The sequence below is a fragment of the Pseudoliparis swirei genome, chromosome 9, assembly GCF_029220125.1.
Source record: "Pseudoliparis swirei isolate HS2019 ecotype Mariana Trench chromosome 9, NWPU_hadal_v1, whole genome shotgun sequence".
NCBI lineage: Eukaryota > Metazoa > Chordata > Actinopteri > Perciformes > Liparidae > Pseudoliparis > Pseudoliparis swirei.
In genome coordinates, this window is record NC_079396.1 from 26,991,138 (window position 1) to 27,017,236 (window position 26,099).

Sequence of the window (26,099 nt, forward strand, 5' to 3'; positions counted from 1 at the left end):
TTCCGTCTCTGTTGTGTCTCGGTAGCAATGAGCTGCAGAGAGGAGTTTAAACGCTCATTACTGCTCCACAAAGACGGCTCTCATTCTGTAGCCACTGTGACTACAGAACGACAGCCCCCTCCCCACACACACACACAAACACAAACACACACACACACACACAAACACACACACACAAACACACACACAAACACACTCAAGAGATCTTTAAAAGTTGCTTTTGTCCCCCACAGTTCGTCGAAGTGGAAGGGCAGATCACTTCCATCGTGGATCTGTACCCTGATGTCCTGAGGAAGGGTTACCGGCGGGAGATCTTCATCGCCCTGATGTGCTCCATGAGCTACCTCTTGGGGCTCGCCATGGTAACGAAGGTAAGTTCGCTCCCCGGTGGCCGCTTGTCACCGTCCGAGGAAAACCCCCCAAAAAACAGGAAGAAGGCCGCTTGGTTCTAACGCCGAAGACACGCAGCTTTCACCCACTACCCAACACCCACTACCCAACACCCACTATCCAACACCCACTCCCCAACACCCACTATCCAACACCCACTACCCAACACTCACTACCCAACACCCACTACCCAACACCCACTACCCAACACCCACTACCCAACACCCACTACCCAACACCCACTACCCAACACCCACTACCCAACACCCACTATCCAACACCCACTATCCAACACCCACTACCCAACACCCACTCCCCAACACCCACAATCCAACACCCACTACCCAACACCCACTATCCAACACCCACTACCCAACACCCACTATCCAACACCCACTCCCCAACACCCTACACTCACTACCCAACAACCACTACCCAACACTCACTACCCAACAACCACTATCCAACACCCACTACCCAACACCCTACACTCACTACCCAACAACCACTACCCAACAACCACGACCCAACACCCACTACCCAACACCCACTACCCAACAGCCAACACCCACTACCCAACACCCACTACCCACTAGCCAACACCTGCTACCCAATACCCACTACCCAACACTCACTACCCAACACCCAACACCCAACACCCAACACTCACTACCCAACACCCACTACCCAACACCCTACACTCACTACCCAACACCCAATACCCTACACTCACTACCCAACAACCACTACCCAACACCCACTACCCAACCCCCTACACTCACTACCCAACAACCACTACCCAACAACCACTACCCAACACCCACTACCCAACACCCACTACCCAACACCCACTACCCAACACTCACTACCCAACACCCAACACTCACTACCCAACACCCACTACCCAACATTCAGCACTCAGTACTCACTACCCAACAGCCAACACCCACTACCCAACACTCACTACCCAACAGCCAACACCCACTACCCAACAGCCAACACCTGCTACCCAATACCCACTTCTATCTGCATGGTTTCATTCAGTTACCCACACCAGAGGTCATTGTGTCCCTCCCCTCTTTCTTTTCTCTCTCCAGGGTGGCATGTACGTGTTTCAACTCTTCGACTACTATGCAGCCAGTGGTGTGTGCCTTTTGTGGGTTGCATTCTTTGAATGCATCGCCGTATCCTGGGTTTATGGTAAGTGGAGGCCAATTTTTTATTTTCTGTAACCGTGTGTGTCGTTTGTCAAGGTAACGACTCTGAACAGTTGAGAAAAATAAAAACAAAATAAAGGCACAAGTGATGTCTTTCGATGGATAACAAAGGTGTCCTTGTGGTTCTTCCCACGTCAGTAGTAAATAACTTTAACTGGACGAAGGGGTGGGGGGGGAAGTGGAGGGGGTGCAGGATTGTGATTGGCTATCAAGGGGTTGCCTCCCAACACATTACAACCTGGTATTATTGATGCAGGACGAAGGTTTAAACTAATGAGGGAGAGAAAAGCCGGATTGTTCCTGAATGCAACGCCGCGTCTAATAAAAGTGTTATTGCGAAACTTCTGTTAGTTGCAATAAATCGTGCATCAGCAAAGACGTGCCCACGGTTAAGTTAGATTTGAGTTATTTGTACAGTTTTAATTAGTTTTGTGTAGTTAGTTTTCAGGTTTTGTTTGTGGTAACACCTGCGGTTGTGTTTGTAGTGGGCAGGTGGAGGACCAGCATGCACCTGGGAGGGCCTTTTTTTTTACCAGAGCAAAGAAAGGCAGCGAAAGACATAATTGTATTGTTCTTTTCTTTGCTTGTTTTGAAAGACATTTAGAATAAGAAACAGAAGCATTTCTCCTGGAAAATTGTTTTCGCTAAGTATATTTCCCCAAATAACTCTGGTTAAGAGGCTGAGAACAAAACTGATAATTAATTGTTTCTACTCCTCAACTACCGCTTTGAATAACACCATGACTGGAATAACGGTCCATATCGGAACACAATACTTCCAATAAAAAAAAGGTTACGTTGGAAAAAAATCACGTACCCTCAACATAAAAACTCATAATATTCTTATAATATGCCCGAGTGGTTAAAAACTAAACATTCTTCACTTATAAAATATGAAAAATTCCCCTTAAAATAAACATTAGACACGTATTCCCTCAATAATCCTCCAAAAAAAAAACACTTTTCAAACACAGTTGGACACAATGTTTACTAATGATTAAACTTATTTAACTTTTAAATGTTGCTTGTATAGTCATAAATGAGTAAAGCATATCTCATGTGGAATACTGGAGAGTTTCACCTCTGTGGTTGGACATATGCAACCTATCAAGAGTCGAAGCTGTTGGGAACCAGCGGCCCAGACTTCTCAAAGCACTCTTTATAAAAAATCGTGTTCACAAAAGATGCCATTGTAGCAGCATCAAACATCCCCAGCTGCTGCGCTTCATCTGTAGTCCCTTAGCAGATGTGGGAAGGGAACTAAAAACCCGAATAGAAGAAGTTATTGTTAACGGAGGAGCGTATGAACGAGACGTCAGCGCTGCACACGACCCCTCCTTATGCCATTAAACACACAGTTGACTCCAATGAACACTGAGGGAGGATGAAGCCGAGGCTGTTTACACTCTAACGGTATACGTGACCCGGTGGAGATAAACTGACGTTTAAGGGCAGACGCCGGAGATAAGAGGTCGACACGGAGGTCATTTTGCAATAAAAAAACGAAACACAACGATAGCGCGGGAATGGAGCGGACCTCCGCTATCTCGTGCCGTGTTTGCTGAAACATGGTCCCGTCGTTATTTGTTTTGGAATAGGAGTGGATAACTTCTACGACGCCGTCGAGGACATGATCGGCTACCGGCCAAACTCCTGGATGAAGTGGAGCTGGACCGTCGTCACACCCGTCCTCTGCATGGTGAGAGGCCACGCCCCCCCCCCCTTTATTGTCTTTGTGGACAAGATGAACTTCCCCCGAGGTCGCAGGAGCAGAGCACGAGTTGTGCTATTGAAAGTGTGTGTTTGTGTTCCAGGGCTGCTTTGTCTTCTCCCTGGTGAAGTACAAGCCCTTGAAGTACAACAAGGTGTACGAGTACCCGGACTGGGCCATCGGCCTCGGCTGGTGTTTGGCCATGTCCTCCATGATCTGCATCCCCATGGTGATGGTCATCAAGATCTTACAGTTCGATGGATCCCTGATCGAGGTGAGCTTGTTAAAGACGACGTCGCTCTTGCAAGCCGGTACCCTAAATCTAAAGCTCGATGCCGGGAGTTTAGCCGTCCTTAAAGAGCCTGAAAGTAATGAAATCAAACCAAAACCGGCACCTCTAAAGCTCACAAATCTTCTCTCGTTTGTTTAAAACCGAGACGGTCATCTCTCTGTTAGCTTTAACCGCTAACGTCTACTTGTACTGCAGAAGGTAAACGCTGGAGTTTTCAAATACATTATATATATATATATATATATATGGCTAGTCATACTCTCCAACTAGCTTATAGCTATTGACTAATATTCACTGACATTAGTTCAATGCCGGTGGAACTATTGGGCAACAAAGTCTGTTTCCGATCTTTGTGCTAAGCTAAGCCAAGCTAAGCTAACTGGCTGCTGCTAAGCTAAGCTAACTGGCTGCTGCTTGTAGCTCCAGATAACTTAGCCATTTCTCCCATGCTTCCAGTTATTATGCTAAGCTAACGTAGCCCGGCTGTGGACCTTCTTTTCTCAGGTTCAAACCAACGTGGCTACAGAGGTCGCAATCACGTTGTTTCTCCACTGAGAATTCGATTGCCGACACCCCTCGAGTTACGCGAGCGATCTCTCTCCTAAAATTCTCTCCCGTCTCCTTCCCTCAGAGGATAAAAGCGGCGGCCGCCCCGGCGAAGTCGGGCGTGAGCTCTCGCCCGAAAGAGTACAACGTGAAGGGCAGCGAGCTGACGCAGCTCCTGAGCCCCAACGGGAACAATGGCTTGACGAAGCCCACCCACACCGTCGTAGAAACGATGATGTGAGCGCTCTCTGTGAGAGGAATACGATCGATGTGCTTTCTGTGTTATTATCATATTTGCTAACGTCGATAACGGTAGGTTTACATCATCAGATATATTCACGTTAGAGATGCTCTGCTTTGATTTCTACGGAGAGTTATATATTTTATTGTTGTAATGTTGTCGGGTTTTTTTCTCTTGTATTTTTTTTTTACTATATCGATATTCTTGATGTTACAATTGTTATTGCTGTAGTCGGCACTGATCTCACGTTAAATATTACGAGATAGAAAGTGTTCAATGTTTACTACCATTGTGTTGATTCCGGAGAAGAGATGAGGAATTTGCTTCGTTGTTTTATTTTTTTTAACCCTTGTGTTGCCTTAGGGTCATTTTGACCCGAATCAATATTATACCCTCCCCCCGCCTTTGGGTCATTTTGACCCGATTCAATGTTTCACCCTCCTGTTACCTTTATATTTACTAACATATTTTACCCTTTGGGTTCAATTTGACGCCAGCAATTAAAACCTCCAGAAAATTATTAGAATTAATATTGTTTTCCAAGTTTAAGTGTGAGGCACTTTATGTTTGTTTGTTGACTACCGAAAGAACACCGACATTAAACATTGAATGGGGTCAAATTAATCCTAAGGCAGGGGGAGGGTGTAATATTGATTCGGGTCAAAATGACCCTAAGGCAACACAAGGGTTAAATAGAAGAAATTCTCATTTCACTTAAATTCAGGAAACTAAACGAGCAATTAACCGCGTAAAAAAAAAGAGTAGAAGACGTCTAAACTCCCTCACGTTGCCCAAGCTAACTTCTAATGTCTTGTTGTTGTTGTTGTTGTTGTTGTTGTCGTCAGTCACCCCTGCAGTGAAAATGATTGTACGTGAGCCACCCACGTCTCTGTTGAGTGGCAATATGCAGTGGAAAGAGTTAAATCTTTGCTTGACATCCTTTTCAAAGTTACAAGTTGAACAAGGCCTTGGCCAAATACTGTGAGAAATGCATCCATCCAAATGAGATCCATCCTTCAAAAAAACAAGACTACATAATAAAAGAAGAAAAGGAAGTCGGTGGAAAAGGGAAGTGGCATTTTTAGAATTATTTGTACACAGCCTGTGTGACTACTATAGTCAGTCCCAGTGCATTCATTGAAACCTCTCTTTGCACTTTATATGTATGTTTAACCTTTTTAATTGTAGTATTTGTTTCGATTCTTGCAAGGTTATGTTATTTCAGGAGGAAATATTTTTAGCTTCTTAACTTTTGGATATTGTAAACTTTGAGATACAGTATCTAGTTGTCTACTTGCTAAGTCGATGACGGAATAGAGTAGAAATCTGACGTCTAATATTCTGAGAAGAATCTGTGAGATCACTATCAAAGTTTAAAAATATATTTTTTCTAAACATCCATTGTGCTCATTTCAACAGCAGATGCGCTCTGCTGAACTACCACTGGATTCTAGTTTCTAATGTTCGGTTTAGGCATTTATATATTGTAGAATTTGAATTGTTTATAAATCACATATGCCTTTTTGTAACAATTTTATACTGTACATCATATGAACATCACCATGATACAGAAAAACTCAATTTGTTTTCTAAATACGTTGAGAGCCGGGATTACATTTTTCAGCGTGTATTATATTCATTGAAGCAATGGCGTCCTCTGCTCACTCGAGATGCACCGTCAAATTTAGAAATATTGTTCAATAATTCAACAACTTGCACAGTTAAGATACAAACATCTGAAGCGATGTGCAGTAGCCACCACAGTACCGCGCTGCTTTTGTCTGTTAAGATCTTGGAGATTCAAGTGTACCAAAGTATTTTTGTCTCACAGTTGTCCCCTTTTGAGATGCACATTGCATCATTTCTATATAGATTACAATAAACATGTTTTCCTCGGATTGTGTCTCTCAAGAATTCTTTATTCTCTCAATATTAATGGTTTCCTCCCATATAATTTATTCCTATTATTATGTGACAAGTATTTACATTTGAAGGCTGAATTCACTATAAAACTAGAACGGGCACTCGGTAGAGCGCATACCTTCGCATATCACAAGATTGGGCATTGAATTATGAACATTTTGGCATTAGTTGCATGCCAATTGGATATAAATTGACCACGCTATGGTAAAAAGAAGATTTTGACCTTTTCATGACCTTGACCTTTGACCCGATCGATCCCAAAATCTAATCAAATGGTCCACGGATAATAACCAATCATCCCACCAAATTTCATGCGATTCGGTTTAATACTTTTTGACTTATGCGAATAACACGCACGCACACATACAAATACACGGCGATCAAAACACAACAGAAAGGTGCACTCAGTAGAGTGTCTTTCAGGACCACTTCTGTGTCGTTTGATTAAATGAATACAACCCTCAATTCACGAACCTCCCCGGAGGTCTAGGCGCTATAACGGTCTGTAAGGTGTCACAAAACACACTTCATTCAAACTGAAATTGAAGCGCCGCTGCATGCAGGCGATCGGCTCGAACTCGTCCTACAAGACATTCATACAATCTTTGGCTAATCTTTGCATTGCCAAAAGCACAAATTAAACTCAACCGAGTTGCAGAGAGGTACAGCAATGTGTACAGCTAGTTCTGGTGGCCGTTAGCCGTTAGCCAAACACACAGTCCAAAACAATATTCAATTCAATTCAGTTTATTTGTATAGCCCAATTTCACAAATTACAAATTTGTCTCGGAGTGCTTTACAATCTGTACACATAGACATCCCTGCCCCAAAACCTCACATCGGACCAGGAAAAACTCCCAAATAACCCTTCAGGGGGAAAAAAGGGAAGAAACCTGCAGGAGAGCAACAGAGGAGGATCCCTCTCCAGGATGGACAGAACAATAGATGTCATGTGTACAGAAGGACAGATTTAGAGTTAAAATACATTCAATGAATATGACAGAGTGTATGAATAGTTCATAGTAGGCATATTCCACGAGATGGAGACCTCCACGATCCATCAGGCAGATGGCGGTGGGGAGGAGGAGTGGGCGGAGTCTCAACAGGACAGTGGCGTAGTCAGGAGCAGGAATTCCACGACCCAGACGATCCATCAGGCAGATAGGATCTATGCCGTCTCATAGGGTCCGATGACCCCATGAGACGTGAAGTCAAAAGGACTCCGGGGAGAAAGCAGAGTTAGTAACGTGTGATTGAGAGATGAAAATTCATCCCTAAGGAGAGAAAAGAGGAGATAGGTACTCAGTGCATCCTAAACGTCCCCCGGCAGCTATAAGCCTATAGCAGCATATCAAGGGGCTGGACCAGGTGAACCTGATTCAGCCCTAACTATAAGCTCTGTCAAAGAGGAAAGTCTTAAGTGATATACAGAGCAGCGGCTGAGACGTAAGCAACAGTCATATATAAAGTCATACACCGTGAGGTACACAACAGCATGTGTGTATGCTATTATTTCCGTTAGCCAAACAAACCGTCCAAATCAGTACTACTGATATCTTAAGCCCTCAGATAACCTCGTTACACGCTGTGTGCACAGCCTCTAGTTTCTGGTTTGGAGACGTCTGTTGCCACCGATTTTACCCACTAATCGAAACATTGCCGTCAACGTCAATCGTCGTTTCCATTAACGTGATCACGTCCCTTCAATCAACTCCGCCTGATTTGATCAAATGCTTGATCAAATCATTCTACATATCACGAGACATTTAGATCCCCCCCCCGCTTGAAATAGCTATCTGTATTTAAACGTCTTTCATTGAGCAGATATCGATGACTCAGTCCCTGAGTGGAGAATGAAGTTCCTCTCGTTCCACCTTAGGTAAAACGCCGTTAGCTTAGCCGTTGACGCCGGCCGAAGGAGGCAACCGAAATGCTCCAATACCTGTACATTTCACCTTTTTTACAGCCAAAATAGTGCAACACTTTTCACGTCGTTCATACACAGGGTTCGTACGGTCATGGAAAACCTGGAAAAGACATTGAATTTAAAAACGGTTATAACCAGGTCTGGAAAAGTCATTGGGAAAAAAATAAAAACCCATACGTTTTGGAAAAGTCAATCTGTTATATTAATATGTTCATTCACACGGTACATACTGTATGCTTTGGAATTCTTAGTTTAAATACGACATTTCCTAACTTTTTCATGTAAAAAAAAAATGTAATCATGGAAATTTGGTTTAACGTCCTGGAATTCATTTGTCAAAATGTACACGACGAGTGTAGATTTTGGAGACGGCTTATTACAGTCATGCTTGTGGCTCATTAAAATGACAATGTTAACGTGCTAGCACACCGTTAGCCGTGTTCGCCATCGAAGTTTTAAGCGCGTTGGCGTGACATTTGCTCGGTAGCAATAAACAAAGCTGAGGCTGATGGTATCGTCATAATCTTTTTGCAGGTATTTCTGTTTTTAATCATTTGGACGAATGTAAATGTTGACGATGAAAAGTCAACACACATGTGTTAGTTTAGCTTAATACAAAAATTGTGGAAACGCATTTTTGAGTCAGCGAGAGCCAAATGAAGCTGAGAAATCGGAGCTATGGTTTCATGAACTTTATCATCATAAAAAGAAATACATTTCTTTAGGTTTATAACAAATTAAATTAACAAAAATCATATGAAATAGATCTTTCGGCATTCCATCGAAATAAATCCTGATATTTCCCGGGGAGGATGTGGAAATTAAACATTAAAAATCCCAACATCTCACACGGCTTATGTGAAGATCTACTATAAATAATAATGTAAAAAACCACGAGACATTGTACAGCTAAACAACAGCAAAAAGAGAATACATTTATATTAAACCTCAAAAATAGGCCTCTGTATACAACATGACATTTAAATTAAAGACGTTAAAATCGGTTCTGAACGTGACGGTGAAACCACGGATCTCGTTTCCGGAGGAGGCAGCCAGGTCAGCAGGCCAGATAAAAACATGATGTCATGATAAAAATAAAAATAAATAAAAAGGGGGGGGGGGGGAGAGAAAGCACTCATAAAGATTACTCCCGGTACCGTTTTGTAATAAAGAAGAGCTATACTTGTGAGGACAAACCCTCGTGGGGGACAACAGCTACTCCAGAGAGGAACATCGATCCAGACGGATACAGAGTGGAAAACAATAAATATCATTCACCACTAAAACATTGAGAAAAAATAAGAATAAAAAAGGCATTTAAATTCTCCAGTTTGGTTCAGGATGCGATCCGCTTACTAACCCCATAAGTCATTCTGGTGTAATGCCACATACAGATTCAAACAGTGCAACGTGGAGAAGAAGAAGAAGTAGAAAAGAAAAGAAAAACACAGGTGCGTTACGAACAGAGACAAAAATAATAAAAAGTGTGTCATGTGCAAAAGTGTTTAAAAAAGAAACGTGCAGAGAGTGAAACTGAACTGGGCGACACGTCTCTGGAACACGTCGCCCCCCCACCCCCCCGACGAGGAGAGGCCTTGAAATACAGCTAATGATATTTGGAAAGTAGAAGAGAGCATTCTGTCTCTTTGGAGGCACTGTCCGCTCTCCAAGGGGGGGGAGGTCGTGGCTGAAAGAACGCAAATAAGCACAATGTGCCCTAGACCTTGAGTCCACCCAACACCCTGTGTGTGTGTGTGTGTGTGTTTCCTATATGCATGTGAAAGATTTCGTGTGCAGAACAACCAACAACAAAATGCACAAAAATGTGTCTTTTGCAATGCGAGCATCAAGCTCATCAAAGCAAAATATGCTATATGTATGCAGAGAGTGTGTGTGTGTGTGTGTGTGTGTGTGTGTGTGTGGCATTTGACTCTCCAGAGCCGCGGCATGAGCGTTGACATCCTGGCTCAGACAGGAGCTATGACTCCCCCGTTATATAAGCCTACATGTGGCTTTGCCTCTGGAGAGGAACGGAGGAGGAGGAGGAGGGGGGGGGGGAGGAGGGGGGGGCTGCCCTGAAGCCAAAGCCTCCTCTGAACTGCATCATGTGAACACAGTGACTAAAACCGGCAGCGGTGAGCACGTGCACTCTGTGGCCGTTATGCGAGGATGCTGTGTGTGTGTGTGTGTTAAAAAAGGGGGCTAGCGTCCGTGTTCGCAGGGTCACAGGGCGACGGCGTTGGTCCTGTGCTCCGGGAAGCAGAACAGCGAGGCGCTCGAGGCGCTCGAAGAGTTTGAGGCGTCGGCCGCCAGCGGGTTCCTGCTGATGACCAAGTCCAGGACGCCGCCCGCCTCCATGATCAGGGGCACCGTGAGACAGCAGTCCAGGTCCCTGGTCCTGACCCGGTTCACCTGGAGGGTTGACATTAAATAAAAATGCTTTGACTTCACGTTTTCTATGTTTTTATATTTTGTGCATTTCTTTAAATGTAATTGCGCTTATGTACTAATGCTGTAGTGAAATAAATTCTTATATATTTTATTTTGAAATATAGAATAATTGGACCTGTTTTACTATAGAACTCGTTAAAGCTACGACAAGTAACCCGGCGTTGGTTTGGCGGCCCCTGTGGACAAAGGTGGTATTGTTTCCATCCATCGAGAACTAATCTTGCTGATGTCATTTACTTAAATTAAATTAAACAAAAATACAAATCTAAATATATATTTATAAATATAATTATTTATTTATATAAATATAAATATATATTATATATAATCAAAAGGATTTTATATATAATATATATATTATAATATACATATATTATAATATATATATTGCATATATATTATATATATTATTATTATTATATATATACTATATATATATTTATTATAATAGTATACATATATCATAATATATATATATTATAAAATATATATAATTAAAAAGGATATTATATATATATAAAGAACTTTAAACGGCTAACATAAGGGGCCAGAAAACGGTTAGCTTAGCTCGAGTTGTTATGCTAAGCAAATGGGCAGCTTCTATCTTTAGCGTAGCATTGATCTCCTCGTCTAACTGTGTATGTTCCTTTAAGAGCACCTGGAGGAGGCGGTCGAAAGGCCTCAGGCCCGCCTGGTCCGCGGGGCCGTCGGGCCGGACCAGGTTAACGTAGACCCCTTTCTCCAGGAGCCCGTCGGAGACGCTGAAGCCAAAGTCACGGCTCTCCACGTCCTTCCTCATCGTCACCTGCAGACACACGAGAGAGAGAGAGAGAGAGAGAGAGAGTGTCACACGGGAGCTCGTCTTCACCAACACGTCCCTCAGGACGCTGCTTGTTTGTGGCGTGTTCGCCGAGGCGCGAGCGACTCCACACGTTATGTTAGAAAACATTGGGACACACACACGCGGGCTATGAAACTATTTGCATGATTTATTTTATTTTATTAAATACTGGGGGCGTTGGATAATCCTGGCGATCGATACTCGACTTTATTTTGCTAATTTTATGACGCGGCTAATAAAAAAATTTAAAAAAGAGAGATTGACGGTCCGCTGTAACGACTAAAACGCACTTCCTGCGCCTCCCACCGGGGCGAGGAACCGATGAGCGGAACAAGAGCCACCTTGTGCAGCGCCAGAGTGGGCGGGGCCAAGACATCAGAAGGGGCGTCGGGCCACGCGGCGGGGCTTCCCTCGCTGAGAACGGCGTCCTCCTCTTCCTCCGTCTTGGTCTCCTCCAGGTACAGGCTGAGCGCGCTGCCCGTCATGGACGCCTGGAGGAGACCGAGAGGAGGAGAGAGGAGGAGGAGGAGAGAGGAGGAGGTTAAAACATAAATAATACCTCCGCGTACGCAGAGATGTTATTTATTGTCCCGGCGGCAGCAGGCGCTCGGCCTTAATAACAGATTATACTCTCAGATTACCCAACGACTCATCTGGCTAGAGGAGAGAGGGACGGAGCAGATGGAGGGGAGGAGGGGGAAGGCGAGGAGGTGAGGACACAGGAGGAAAGGGGAGGAAACAGGAGGAGAGGAGGAAACGGGAGGAGGAGAGGAGAGAGGAGGCGAGGACACAGGAGGAAAGGAGAGGAAACAGGAGGAGGAAACAGAAGGAAGGGAAACAGGAGGAGGAGAGATGGGGAGGAGGGGAGGAAACAGAAGGAAGGGAAACAGGAGGAGAGGAGGAAACGGGAGGAGGAGAGGAGAGAGGAGGCGAGGACACAGGAGGAAAGGAGAGGAAACAGAAGGAAGGGAAACAGGAGGAGGAAAGGAGGAAACAGGAGGAGGAGAGGGAGGGGAGGAGGCGAGGACACAGGAGGAGAGGAAACAGAAGGAGGAAAGAGGAGAGGAAACAGGAGGAGAGAAGGGGAGGAAACAGAAGGAAGGGAAACAGGAGGAGGAAAGGAGAGAAAAAAGGAGGAGGAAAGGAAACAGGAGGAGGAGAAGAGGAAGGAGGAGAGGAAATAGGAGGAGAGGAAGATGGAGGAGGAGGAGAGGAAACAGGAGGAGAGGAAGATGGAGGAGAGGAAACAGGAGGAGGAGGAGAGGAAATAGGAGGAGAGGAAGATGGAGGAGGAGGAGAGGAAACAGGAGGAGAGGAAGATGGAGGAGGAGGAGAGAAAACAGGAGGAGGAGAGGAAGATGGAGGAGGAGGAGAGGAAACAGGAGGAGGACCTACCTCCAGCTCCCGGAGGATCTCCGACTGGCCGCAGCTCTCCAGGTTCTGAAGAGCTCGAGTCCAGAAGCCGTCATCCTGGTTCTGGGTGCCGTGGCAACGAGGGAGGCTGACGTATCTATGACAACAGCAGGAACCAGAGCATGAGAGCAGCCCGGAGGGTCTGGAGGCCGGTGCCGGTTTGAAGAAGAAGAAGGTAGAAGGTAGAAGAAAGAAGAAGAAGGAGGTAGAAGGTAGAAGGAGGTAGAAGAAAGAAGGAGGAAGAAGATAAAGGTAGAGGAGGTAGATGAAGAAGAAGGTAGAAGAAGGAGAAAGGAAGAAAAAGAATAAGAAGATAGAAGAAGAAAGGTAGAGGAAGAAGAAGAAAGAAGAACATGGTAGAAGAAGAAGATAGATAGAAGATAGAATAAAAAGGAGGTAGAAGAAGAACAAAGGAAGAAGAAGAATATATATCTTCAAGAAGAAGAAGAGGAGGAGTTTGGGCCGCCTGCTGGAGAATCCCTTTTGAAAATCTCAGTATTGAGTTTATTTGAGTCCTCGAGACAAAGTCTTTAAAAAGAGTTTAAAAAAAGTAAAACGTGAAAAAATGTAAAGCATGTGATGCAATAAAAACCAGTGAAAGGTCACGTGAGAAGACGGATGAGGCCGACGTGTCCTCGGGCGCTTTAGAAACAGAGTATGTGGACAGAAGGGTGGACAGATGCATCTATGTGAAGCCCCAGTTAGTAAAGCAGGCGAGAGAGAGAATACCTGAGGAACGAGAGAACAAAAAGGACAAGAACGTGAAAGCACAGGACACAAAGGAACCCAGGAGCATTCTGACAGTTTGCTTTTCATCAATGAACCCAAAGAACCAATCAGAGAAGCTCTTACAGACACGTGGTGGACAAGTACTGTTGTTTAGTCTATGCTTTTATTTTGAAATATGTATTAATTGGACCTGTTTAGCTACTGAACTGGTTAAAGCTACGACAAGGAACTTTAACTTGGTGTTGATTTGGCGGCCCCTGTGGACGAAGGTGGTATTGTTTTAAGAACTCATCGAGCTGATGATGTCATTTACTTAAATAAAATTTAAACGATACAAATTTAGAGGGATTTTTTGTCGTCTTTGCAAACGACCTGAAACATGACAAGGGGTCTAAATAGATTTTTATTTGGGGTGGGGGGGGGGGGTAATAATTCATAATAAAGGTTGCTTTCATCTTGAACAATGTGTGTGTTGTTATATTTCATGACCATCTATCACATGCACTTTGTGTAAAACCGTTTGATCTGTAAACAAAACTATGTGGCGTATTTAAAAAAATTAATTAAAATTCCCTCTGAAATTTAATTAAGAAGCATAAAAACATCACAAGGCCGGTTCTTAATTAAATGTACTTTCCACCACTGTTTTGAACAAAATAGGATTGTAATATATATATATATATATATAAATGTCATATGTCTTTAAAATATATTGGTTTGATATATTAAAATCCTATTCTATGTAAAACAGTGGTGGAAACTACATTTAATTAAGATGTTTTTATGCTTCTGCTTTAAATTTTGGGGGGAATTATTATTAATTTTTTTGGATGTGCCCTTATGTCTAAAACACTGAAAGCTGCCGACAGGAAGCTGCCGGCCTCAGCTCTTACCCGGGCATCCGGTCCCACTCGTCCTCGGTGAACGCCCCGTCGTACAGCGCCCCCTGGTGGTCGAGACCCGCGGAGACGGGTCCGGGTTGGCTCCCGTGCTTCGTGCGTTGCCACTCGTGAGGGTTGAGCAACGCGTCGGACGCTTTGTGGAGGAAGGTCCCTGAAGGGGCCACGAGAATATAATAATACACAGCAAACGGGTACCTCATTAGAGAGAGAGAGAGAGGGGGGGAGAAAGAGAGGGCGAGAGAGAGAGAGAGAGAGAGGGGGGGAAAGGGAGAGGGCGAGAGAGAGAGGGGGAGAGAGAGAGCGGGAGAAAATGAGAGCGGGAGAGAGAGGGGGGGAGAGAGATGGCGAGAGAGAGCGCGAGAGAGAGAGGGGTGGAGAGAGGGCGAGAGAGAGGGGGGTGGAGAAAGGGCGAGAGAGGGGGGGGGAGAGAGGGAGGGCGAGAGGGTGCGAGAGAGAGAGAGAGAGAGAGAGAGAGAGAGAGAGGGGGGTGGAGAGCGGGCGAGAGAGAGAGAGGGCGAGAGAGAGATGGTGAGAGAGAGAGAGGGCGAGAGAGAGGCGAGAGAAGGTGAAAGGGCAAGAGAGAGAGAGCGAGAGAGAGAGCAAAGAGAGAGGAGAGAGGTGCAGAGAGGAGAGAGAGAGAGGTGCGAGAGAGCAAAGAGAGAGGTGAGAGAGGCAAAGAGAGAGAGAGAGGTGCAGAGAGAGCAAAGAGAGAGAGGTGCGAGAGAGCGAGAGAGAGAGAGAGAGAGCAAAAGAGAGAGGGAGAGAGAGAGCAAAAGAGAGAGAGAGAGAGAGAGGGTGCGAGAGAGCAAAAGAGAGAGAGATTGAGAGAGCGAGAGAGAGAGAGAGCGGCTCACCCTGGCTCCTGGCGTCTGCTTCACTGTCCCAGGAACTCACTGCTGAGTCTCCAGCGGGTCGAGAGCTGAGGAGCTGCGTCTCGCTCAGGAACCGTCCTGGAGGCCGCCGGCCCTCAGGGGCTGAGAACAGGGGAACATCATTTCATGAGCACATGGTGCACTTCCTGTTCTTATATGTAAACAAAGAAATATATGTATTTATTTATATGAGAAACACAACATTTCTTTAAAGCCATTTCAAAGTCATTTCTTCACAACCTGTATTTTTTTGTGTGTGTTGTTTGTACATTTTGTGCCGTGCAACTTTATCAATAAAGTTTGTTTTCAAGAGGAGAATATTGTACTTTCAGCAGACAAACAGATTTTTAAAAATAATAATAAAAAGGGCAAAAATATTGACATTGCAAGGCAACTACATTTTTCTTGACATTTCCCCCCCTTATTGTTGTTTTATTCACATTTTAAATGTGTATTTTTGTGTGTGCAAGTGAAAGAAACGGCCGTACGCTCCGGTTGCTTCTTGATCTTCAGGGTGACGGACTCCCCGGCCCCCTGCAGGAGGCGGATGGCCTCGCTCAGCGGCTTTCCTTTCAGGCCCACGCCGTTGATGGCCAGGACCCGGTCCCCGATGTGGATGGCCCCGGTCCTGCAGGGACGAGGAGGAGGAGTTATCAGAGCACACCCAGAGGAGGCGGAGTTATACTCAGACCGACCGAGGCCGGAACCTCAGAGCGCCGACCGGGACAAAGAGGCTCCTTGTTATCGAGAACTTCTCAAATACCCCCCCCCCCCCCCCCCCATGACCTCTGACCCCTCCTCACCTCTCCGCCAGGCCCTTCTTGGTGAGGCCAGAGATGGCGATGGGGTCAAAGGGCTCCTCCGTGCCGGAGATGGTGATGCCGAGGGGGCCGTTGTACCGCTTCAGCTCCACGGTGTAGACGACGGAGCCCGACATCTCAAACTCATCTACGGCACACGGGACGGAAAAGACATTACATGTGTCATACATGTGTAATTACATGTCATACATGTGTAATTACATATGTCATACATATGCAATAATAACTGATCATTAACGCCCTTATTTCACACTTTACCGCTCTTGAATATTGTAAAGAGGGATGGAAGTTAAAATGGTTCTTCAAACATATAAATACATATAATTTAAATATATATATTATAAATATATATACATATATATTTATGTATATGTATACACATATATTATAAATATATAGATATATTTATATACAGATTGATTTATTGATCTAATATGTATGTATATTTATTAGGGCTGGGCACGTTAATCTTGCGTTAACGCATCAATTAATTAACGCCGACAATTATTTTATCGCGCGTTAACGCAGGTTTTATTATTTATTTTATTATTGTAAAAGTGTGTTGCTCACAGGCTTTTATTTTGTAAAAGTCTGCTACTGATTGCTGCGGAACCGGAAAAGAAAGTCATTCGCGGTTTAACAAACATGGAGAATCTCAACAAATGACGGCAGGTATGAGACTCAAGACACACATCACACGGAGAATACACGAGTTGTATGAAAAGGAGAGGACTGCAAAGCGACAGCTTCACAACGTGCTGTTGCTCTCATGGGGACGACTGGACATCGGGTGACCAGACGTCCTCTTTCCCCGGACATGTCCTGCTTTTGAGACCTAAAAATGCGTCCGGCAGGGATTCCAAAAACGTCGGGATTTTGCTTCGTCGGATATTTGTGTTTCTCTGGGTTTTCATAAACTAGTATTTACCCCTTACAAGTTGTGGAAATGGTATCTCCCTTACGTTCCACCTTCTTGCGTGAGCTCTGACAGAATAGAGAACAGTCATTGGTCGACCGATCTCAGGGTTGCCAGATACACGATAATTATCCTCCAAATACAACCATTTTGAGCCTTTGGTACGATACTTCACCATTTCCAATCTGGCAACACGGAGCACCTTGCCGCCTCCACTAGTTCATTGTTGTTTGTGCTATAAACTACGACCAGCGCCGCCGCTCCCATAGCGCACTACGCGCTGTGCGGAGGGCACCAAGTCCTGAGGGGGCTCCACAAAATAGGCAACTAAAAAATCCTCATAGTTATAATAATTATAATGCCGATATTATTTCAGTCTAGAAATATTAGGCACCTTTTAGGCATGTATATCACAAAACAGGCAGAACAAGAGAGATGTTTAATCTCAGCACCCCGCCCCCCCCCCCCCCCCGATTTTATGGCACTTTAGTTTATATGGCAGTACATTTAAAATAAGTGTCAAGTTCTAGGAATTGACAAACTGCACTGAAAGTGTTTTCTGGTGTCTCACTCTAACAGGGACAACAAATGTTATGGCACTTTCATTCATATGGCAGAACATTTAAATAGAAGTGCGCTATACACTACTTTTGAATTAATTATTGGATTTTGCGTATACAAATGCGATTAACCGCGATTAATCGTGATTAATCAGGGAAATCATGCGATTAATCGCGATTATTTTTTTTTATCGTTGCCCAGCCCTAATATTTATATGTATATATATTAGAAATATATATATAAGATATATATAAATACATATATTTACACACACAATATATATATATATTTCTAATATACATACATGTATGTGTATATATATATATATATACATATTTCTAATATATATACATTAGAAATATATATATTAGAAATATCCACACACACGTGTATATATACACACATATATATATATATATTAGAAATATATATATATATTTCTAATATGTATATAAATATTTATATATTTGTCTCTCGCTGTTGATTTTATATTTCCTGGAGTAAAGAGGATTGGCTTCTACTAGATCTAGATTTCTTGTGTCTGGTTATTAATATGTTTTCAGGAGTTTGTCCTTTGCCACGTCGTGGAGTATAAAGTGTGGAGTATAAAGTATAGAGTAAAATAAAGTATAAAGTGTGAACGCGAGGAGGAGGCCATGCCCGAGGTCACGTTGGCGTACCGATGTTGTCCTCGTCCTTCTGGACGCGCAGCGTCACCATGTCCTCGGCCTGCTGCAGGACGCGCATGGCGTCCTCCATGGAGCAGTTCTCCAGACGCACGCCGTCGATGGCCAGCAGCCGGTCCCCGGGCTCCAGGGTCCCTGTTCTACACACACACACAGGATTATATATTTATATTGAAAATTGTAAGAAGAAAAAAATATAAATATATATTAGAAATATATAAATATATTATATATATATATACATTAGAAATATATATATATATATACATTAGAAATATATATATATATTAGAAATATATATACATTAGAAATATATATATATAAGAAATATATATATTTTTTAATGCATTTTTGCCACAACAACAACATTCAGGGCGTTGCCGTGACGATGGCACTCACCTGTGTGCCATGCTTCCTTTCTGGATATCAGAGATGATGAGGGGCTTTCCGGGTTTCTTACTCGCTGGTAAAAAAATAAATAATAATAATTTTATTTCAGGACTCATGAAAGACTTTTTTTTGTTTTGTGTGTGTGTTCAGATGAAGAGAAGCCGCCATGATTCAGGAGGTGAGTGGAGAGAGTTCATGATCACAGCACGTGACCCTCAGGAGAGAGCTGCAGGACGGTCTGTTTGTAGAGCAACACCGCCCCCTGCTGGACAGATGGACACACACACACACAAGAGGGCACACACACACACGCACACAAACGAGGGGCACACAGATGAGGGGCACACACACAGGACACACAAGGGGACATACACACATAAATGAGGGGCACACACAAGGGGACATATACCCGAGGGGCACACGCACGCACACACACACCCACCGCTGATGGTGATGCCCAGCTCCACCCCCCTCCTCTTGGGCAGCTTCACGGTGAAGGTGCCGCTGCTGGGGACCACCGACTCTGAGGAGACGCACAGCGTTGTGAGGAAACTAAAACATATATGCACTAAAACATTCAATAACAAAATAAAACATCAACACAAACATCTGATGATTACCGGCGACGTCGAACTCGATCTCCACGGTGACCGTGTTGGCCAGAGCGCAGTCCCTGAGCAGCTGGTGGGCCTCCTCCAGGGTCCCGTCCTCAGTGGGGGTCCCGTTGATGGACAGCAGCCTGTCCCCCACCTGCAGGAGGCCACACCTACACACACACACACACACACGATTAAGAGTTCAGTTTTTATTACATTTTTGTATTTGTTGCATCTAAAATGGATTTTTCCTGGATAATTTCCATTTATTGTGTTTATATAATAGAGAAAAAGTGAACAAACACACACACAAGCGGCACACACACACACACACACACAGGCACAAACAAGGGGCAAACACACGCAGGCACAAAGGGGCACACACACATGCGTGCGTGCGCACACACAAGGGGCACACACACATGCACACGCACACACACACACACATACACACACACACACACACATACACACAGACATGCGCACACACAAGGGCACACACACATACACACACATGCGCACACACAAGGGCACACACACATACACACACACACACACACACACACACACAATGGGCACACACACATACACACAGACATGCGCACACACAAGGGCACACACACATACACACACATAAACAGACATGCGCACACACAAGGGCACACACACATACACACATACACACAGACATGCGCACACACACGGGCACACACACATACACACACACAGACATGCGCACACAAGGCACACACACACACACACACAAGGGCACACACACATACACACACACGCACACACATACACACAGACATGCACACACACACACACATTTACACACATGCACACACATACACACAGACATGCGCACACACACACACAGACACACACAAGGAGCACGCACACACACACAAGGGACACACACACAAGGGACACACACACCTGTCAGCCGGGCTGTCGGCCTGGAGGCAGCGGACCACCGGGGGGGCCGACAGCGTGGCGAAGACGCCGCCCTGCAGCTGGATCCCGAACCCCGTGAGGGCGTCGCCCCTCAGGACGACCTCGCTGCTCTCCACGTGGAACACCTGCCCCCCCGGGCCCACGGAGCTGGAGGCCAGGGACACTGGGGGGGGGGGGGGACACACACACACACAACACAGATCAGACGCCCGTGAGTCACTTCTCAGAGCTCAGGTCGGTAATCGGCGAAAGTGTGTTCGCGAGATGGGAGGAAAGAAACTTATTTAAAGGGCCAGCGCACCTAAAATTACAGAAAATAAACTAAGATATCCACATGTCTCGTGTGGCGTGTCTTCTTGTCTTCTGCACACCGACGTTGAGAATACCAAATAAAACAACACAGACATTTTTACAGTTTTGACCATTTCGTAAAAATTAAACAATTAGAATTTTTTCGGTTTTCTTTTCTTTCTTTTTGTGTCCGTCCAAAATTGTCGTCGCTTCAATTTGATCTTTTTGACATACTTTTTTTTTTTAAACATGAATTTTCAAGACCCTTCAAGAGGAGGAGTTATCAGAGCACACCCAGAGGAGGCGGAGTTATACTCAAACCGACCGACCGAGGCCGGAACCTCAGAGCGCCGACCGGGACAAAGAGGCTCCTTGTTATCGAGAATAAAAAGATGGGGCGGACATTGTTTAACCGTCTAAAAATCAGAGACCCTTTAGAGACCCTTAAAGACCCTTAGAGACCCCTAAAGATTCTATAAAGACCCTTCAAGACCCTTCAAGACTCTTAAAGACCTTTAAAGATTCTATAAAGACCCTTCAAGACTCTTAGACTCTTAAAGAGTCTATAAAGACCATTCAAGACTCTTCAAGACCCTTCTAGACCTTTAAAGACCATTCAACACCCTTCAAGACCCTTATAGACCTTTAAAGACCATTCAACACCCTTCAAGACCCTTATAGACCTTTAAAGACCCTTAAAGACCCTTAAAGACCTTTAAAGACCCTTAAAGACCCTTATAGACCTTTAAAGACCCTCAAAGGTGAAGTAAAGCCTGCTGGTCGTACGTGAGCTCTTGTGGTCCTTCTTCCTGGTCCTCCTCTTGGAGGCGGAGCCTCGGGGGCTGGTGGGCGGGGCCGGCAGCGTGCTGCTCCCCTGGCTGCTGAAGCCGGACGTGGCTGTGGAGGACGGGGAGAAGCCGCCGCTCACCAGGGCTGAACGGAGACAACAACAACAACGACGAGAAGAGTTGGTTCAGTTAAGATCAGAGTGTCGGAAGCACACCGGGGTCAAAGGTCAAAGAGCAAAACTGCCCCTCAGAAATAGAATGTTGCCCCTGATGTCACTAGAGGGGCAACAAATGACCCATAATGATGATAACTTAATAGCGTTTTGTTGTTGTTGTTGTTCTTTGTTGTGTGTGTCCTATCTGTATTGCCTGGACTAGGTAGGTACACACAATCAATAAATATAATTTATAATTATAAAAAACCAAAGAAATAAGTTTTAATTGTTAATAGTCGTTGTAAAAAAAATTAAGAATAAATAACCAGAAATAAATAAGAATAATATTGAATATGAATGTCTGAGTGATTTTGTTTATAAAATCTAAGAAAACACTTTTTTAATCTGTAGACTATTACCTTATCGTCTTATTATTGCCATTTTTATGACAATTGCTCATATATTGAGCCTAAATAAGTATATTCATTATTTTTTTAACAAAAGGTTAAATGTCATTTTACAAGTTTAAAAAAGTGGCCCAGTTTTCTTTTTAAATGCTCCTGAATTTCAGTCACTGGGGAAAAAACTGCCAAAACACATGTGCTGAATAAAATAAATAACACAGTCTCCCCGTGTGTGGCGGTCACTCACAAGTGCAGAGGTCCCGCTGGGCAGGTGGGCGGCTCGGGCTGCTCCATGTCTTCCCGTGGGGGGGGTGGGGGGGGTGGCAGTAGTTGCCGCTCTGGTCCCAGGGATGATGGCTGCTCTTCTGCACTTTTACTACACACACACACACACACTTTTCCTTAAATTCCACCAATTAAAAATCACTCTTTTTCTATCCTCCCCCTAAATGCACGCCGCCGCATCATCTCAGAGCAGAGTAATTGATATTTAATGTGGTTTCTTCCCCTTCTCGTCACGGCGCGCTGGATTAAATCCTTTTTAATGTGTTTTCATGAGAATCAGTGAGACACGAGGCCTGAACCGGAAGTTAGGTTCTGAACCCAAAAGAAATACAAAAATATCTTATTTTTACTAGCGAGCTTCCAAGAAACCGAGCAGAGTAATCGATATTTAATGTGGCATTTTTATTCTTCTCTTCATCACGGTACGTTGGATTAAATCATTTTTACTCACGAGGCCAGAACCGGAAGTTAAGTTCTTAACCACCGGGGAAAAAGAAAAGATATATATATATACACACACACACACACATACATATATATAGACACACACACACACATATGTATAGAGACACACACACACATATATATATATACATATATATATATATACATATACACATATATACACATACATATACACATATATATACACACACATATATACACATATATATACACATACATACATATCCACATATATATACACATATATACATCTACACCCATATATATATACACATATATATATACACATACACATATATACATACATACATATACACATATATATATATACACACACATATATATATATACATACATATATATACACACATATACACACACATATATACACATATACACATATAGAACTTTTACGAGCAAGCTTCCAAAAAAGCGAATAATTTATATTAAAGTGGTTTTCTTCTGTGGCCGTCACGCTGGATTAAATCCTTTTTTATGTGTTTTCACGAGACACACGAGGCCTGAACCGGAAGTCAGGTTCTTAACCCCTCCCCCACCCAAAACAGAAATATATGTCTATATATCTTACTTTTACGAGCAAGCTTCCAAAAGCCGAGCAGAGTAGAGTAATCGATATTTGATGTGGCTTTCTTTTCCTCCTGTCACGGTACGTTGGATTAAATCTTTTTTAATGTGTTTTCATGAGAACCAGTGAGACGCAGGAGGCCTGAACCGGAAGTTGCGTTCTTAACCCCTCCCCCAACCCACAAAAGATACAAATAATTATATATATATCTTACTTTTACTAGCAAGCTTCCAAAAAACCGAGTAAAAAGTGGAGATCATCTTTATGAGTTCATTCTCGAGAGGAGCCTGAGCGAGTCGACCTGCGGCCATCATGCGGCAGCAGGAAGTGACGTTGCCGGCCGTCTGGAGGAAACAGGAAGTGGCGACCTGATTGGGTGCAGCTGGAAGCCTGATTGCTGATCACCTGTGTCTGCTTCCTGCTCTTGATTGGTGGACAGCTCGGTCTGAATGAGTCTTCATCTAATCCTGTGTGGAGGTTTAATAAACCTGCCTAATAGTCTTATTATTGCCATTTTTATGACAATCGTTCATTTCCTGAATATATATCCTGAATAAGCATATTTGTTATTTTTAGGTTAAATGTTATTTCACAAGTTTCAAAAAGTGCCCACATTTATGTTAAAATGCCCCTGGATTTTAGACAGTGAGGCAAAAACTACCCCCTCAAAAAATCAATAATTCTAATTTTGAATTATTAAAAAACAAAGAAATAAATTATAATTGTTAATAGTTCAAAAAAATGTATTAACAATAAATAACCACAAAGAAATAAGAATACAATTGAATATGATTGTCTGATTTATTTTTCTGTTTGTTCTGGTTGTCTTATTATTCCCAAATAGTCTTATTATTCCCTAATAGACTAATTATTGCCATTGTTATGACAATTGCTCAGATACTGTAAGTTTCAAAAAGTGCCCAAATTTAAGTTTAAATGCTCCTGGATTTCAGTCATTGGGGTAAAAACTGCCTCTTAAAAAAATATGTATATTTCCTACCCTGGCCATACCCATTTCAACACAACTCAAACATCAACGAAAAAAATTACTAAAATATCATAATCATAATTCTGTGAGGAGTCGGCCCACTCGGAACGTTTCCGGACAAATATACTAATATTTACACATCTTAACAAAAGATCACACGTGTTGCCTTTATTATAACACCAACATTATTCAAAAATCCTTTTGTGGTTGCAGAGATATACACCCCTTTTAGTTTGGGTATGTCATTTCGAGCAGAAACCTAAAATAAAATAGGTCGTTTAAAAAAAAAAAACTCCATCGTTTTAATTCTGTTGATTTTTTCTTTTTTTGGTGCAAAATGGGAAGATTGTTAATTCTGAAAGACGTCTCACCGGGGAAGCCACTGACCTTCTGCGTGACCCCCACAACCTCACATAATTAACTTTTTCCTTCGCAGATTTCACGCAGCTAAAATTGTCAGAGAGCGTTAACGCGTGACAGTAATCCCTCCGCCTCGTTCCGCAGGCGTCTAATCACCCCGACGACTTGCTCACATGCATGGAGGATTCGCCCGGAAAGATGAAGGACTCAGAGCAACCTGGTTGAATCCAACCGCGTGTAATCAGAACACAAGCGGGGAAGAACCCCGCGGGGGAACATGAAGGTTTTCTATCAGACTCAATCAAAACCTGAGAAGCTTTTGGCTCTGACGGCTTACGCTAAGCTCACCTACGGGAGGCTCTCCGGGAAAATGGTGGGGTGTTTTTGATCGACGGCGGCGGGAAAGAAACATTAACTCATAATCTCTTGGTGGCCATATCAGTCGTATTTAAATCCCCAGAGGAGATTAGACAAGTTGCATCTTATAATCATGCCTGAGAGGAGGAGGAGGAGGAGGAGGAAGATGTGTACAAAAATATCATCATAACGTCACGGTGCGTTATTGAATGTCAGAGAAGGTGGGCTTCACCTCGCGGTGGTCAACAGGTGATCCGAGTAGCAAACAAGATTTTATTCGTACGCCCTCTTCAGATTTAGCTAACGTTCAAGAGTTTGGTGTCACTCAAACAATTTGGTGTTTTCCCTGAAAACTCACACTTTTATTTATCAGATGATTTGTAAAATGAATATAAAATCTAGTCAAGACATTGACGAGGTTATAAAGAATGATTTTTTTGGTAAATATTAATGTTGATCTTCTTGTGGCTCAAAGGAAGGCCAGTTGTATAGTTTCTCTCACCAGCGTAACTGTTTTCAGCTGCGCTCACATAAAAAGGGCTTTCAAGGGGTTTCTACCCCTCCGCTAGTCTTCTAAGGCGATAACACAATGTACCACTAGAACACTGGAGATGGGCCTCTACACACCTCTGTAGAGACTTCATTACACGCCAGAGATCTACACATTAACTATGTAGAGTTATTATTACCTTCGCATTGAAAATGCGGAAGGTGATGTTTTGATCGCCGTGTATTTATTTATTTATTTGTATGCGTGTTACTCGCATAACTAAAAAAGTATTAAACCGAATCGCATGAAATTTGGTGGGATGATTGGTTATTATCCGGGGACCATTTGATTAGATTTTGGGATTGATCGGGTCAAAGGTCAAGGTCATGAAAAGGTCAAACTCTTCTTTTTACCATAGTGCGGTCAATTTCTATCCAATTGGCATAAAACTAATGCCAACATGTTCATAATTCAATGCCCAATCTTGTGATATGCGAAGGTATGCGCTCTACCGAGTGCCCGTTATAGTTCATTTAATGTTATCTTCA

At 43.5% G+C, this 26,099-nt stretch overlaps 2 protein-coding genes across 3 annotated transcripts in view; one reads left to right on the top strand and one right to left on the bottom strand.

The window, feature by feature from the left end:
* Window positions 1–6,295, top strand: part of LOC130198910 (sodium- and chloride-dependent taurine transporter-like) — a 60,961-nt gene extending 54,666 nt beyond the window's left edge. Inside the window, exons 14-18 of the mRNA XM_056422015.1 lie at window positions 234–371; window positions 1,488–1,590; window positions 3,206–3,306; window positions 3,422–3,592; window positions 4,242–6,295. Of these exons, the coding sequence (XP_056277990.1) occupies window positions 234–371; window positions 1,488–1,590; window positions 3,206–3,306; window positions 3,422–3,592; window positions 4,242–4,397 (669 nt within the window). The 3' untranslated portion in view covers window positions 4,398–6,295. The remainder of the gene's footprint in view (window positions 1–233; window positions 372–1,487; window positions 1,591–3,205; window positions 3,307–3,421; window positions 3,593–4,241) is intronic.
* Window positions 6,296–8,924: 2,629 nt separating this feature from the next.
* Window positions 8,925–26,099, bottom strand: part of grip2b (glutamate receptor interacting protein 2b) — a 30,686-nt gene continuing 13,511 nt past the window's right edge. The window contains exons 10-24 of one of the 2 annotated variants that reach the window (XM_056423569.1): window positions 22,268–22,396; window positions 21,460–21,606; window positions 20,365–20,545; window positions 19,450–19,595; window positions 19,272–19,352; window positions 18,839–18,902; window positions 18,434–18,579; window positions 16,259–16,403; window positions 15,944–16,083; window positions 15,438–15,557; window positions 14,575–14,734; window positions 12,935–13,049; window positions 11,881–12,030; window positions 11,357–11,503; window positions 8,925–10,659 (exon numbers count right to left, since the gene is read on the bottom strand). In XM_056423569.1, the coding sequence (XP_056279544.1) occupies window positions 10,471–10,659; window positions 11,357–11,503; window positions 11,881–12,030; window positions 12,935–13,049; window positions 14,575–14,734; window positions 15,438–15,557; window positions 15,944–16,083; window positions 16,259–16,403; window positions 18,434–18,579; window positions 18,839–18,902; window positions 19,272–19,352; window positions 19,450–19,595; window positions 20,365–20,545; window positions 21,460–21,606; window positions 22,268–22,396 (2,060 nt within the window). In that variant the 3' untranslated portion in view covers window positions 8,925–10,470. Of the gene's footprint in view, window positions 10,660–11,356; window positions 11,504–11,880; window positions 12,031–12,934; window positions 13,050–13,258; window positions 13,682–14,574; window positions 14,735–15,437; window positions 15,558–15,943; window positions 16,084–16,258; window positions 16,404–18,433; window positions 18,580–18,838; window positions 18,903–19,271; window positions 19,353–19,449; window positions 19,596–20,364; window positions 20,546–21,459; window positions 21,607–22,267; window positions 22,397–26,099 lie in introns of those variants that run through there. The other variant, XM_056423570.1, reaches the window with a different exon arrangement.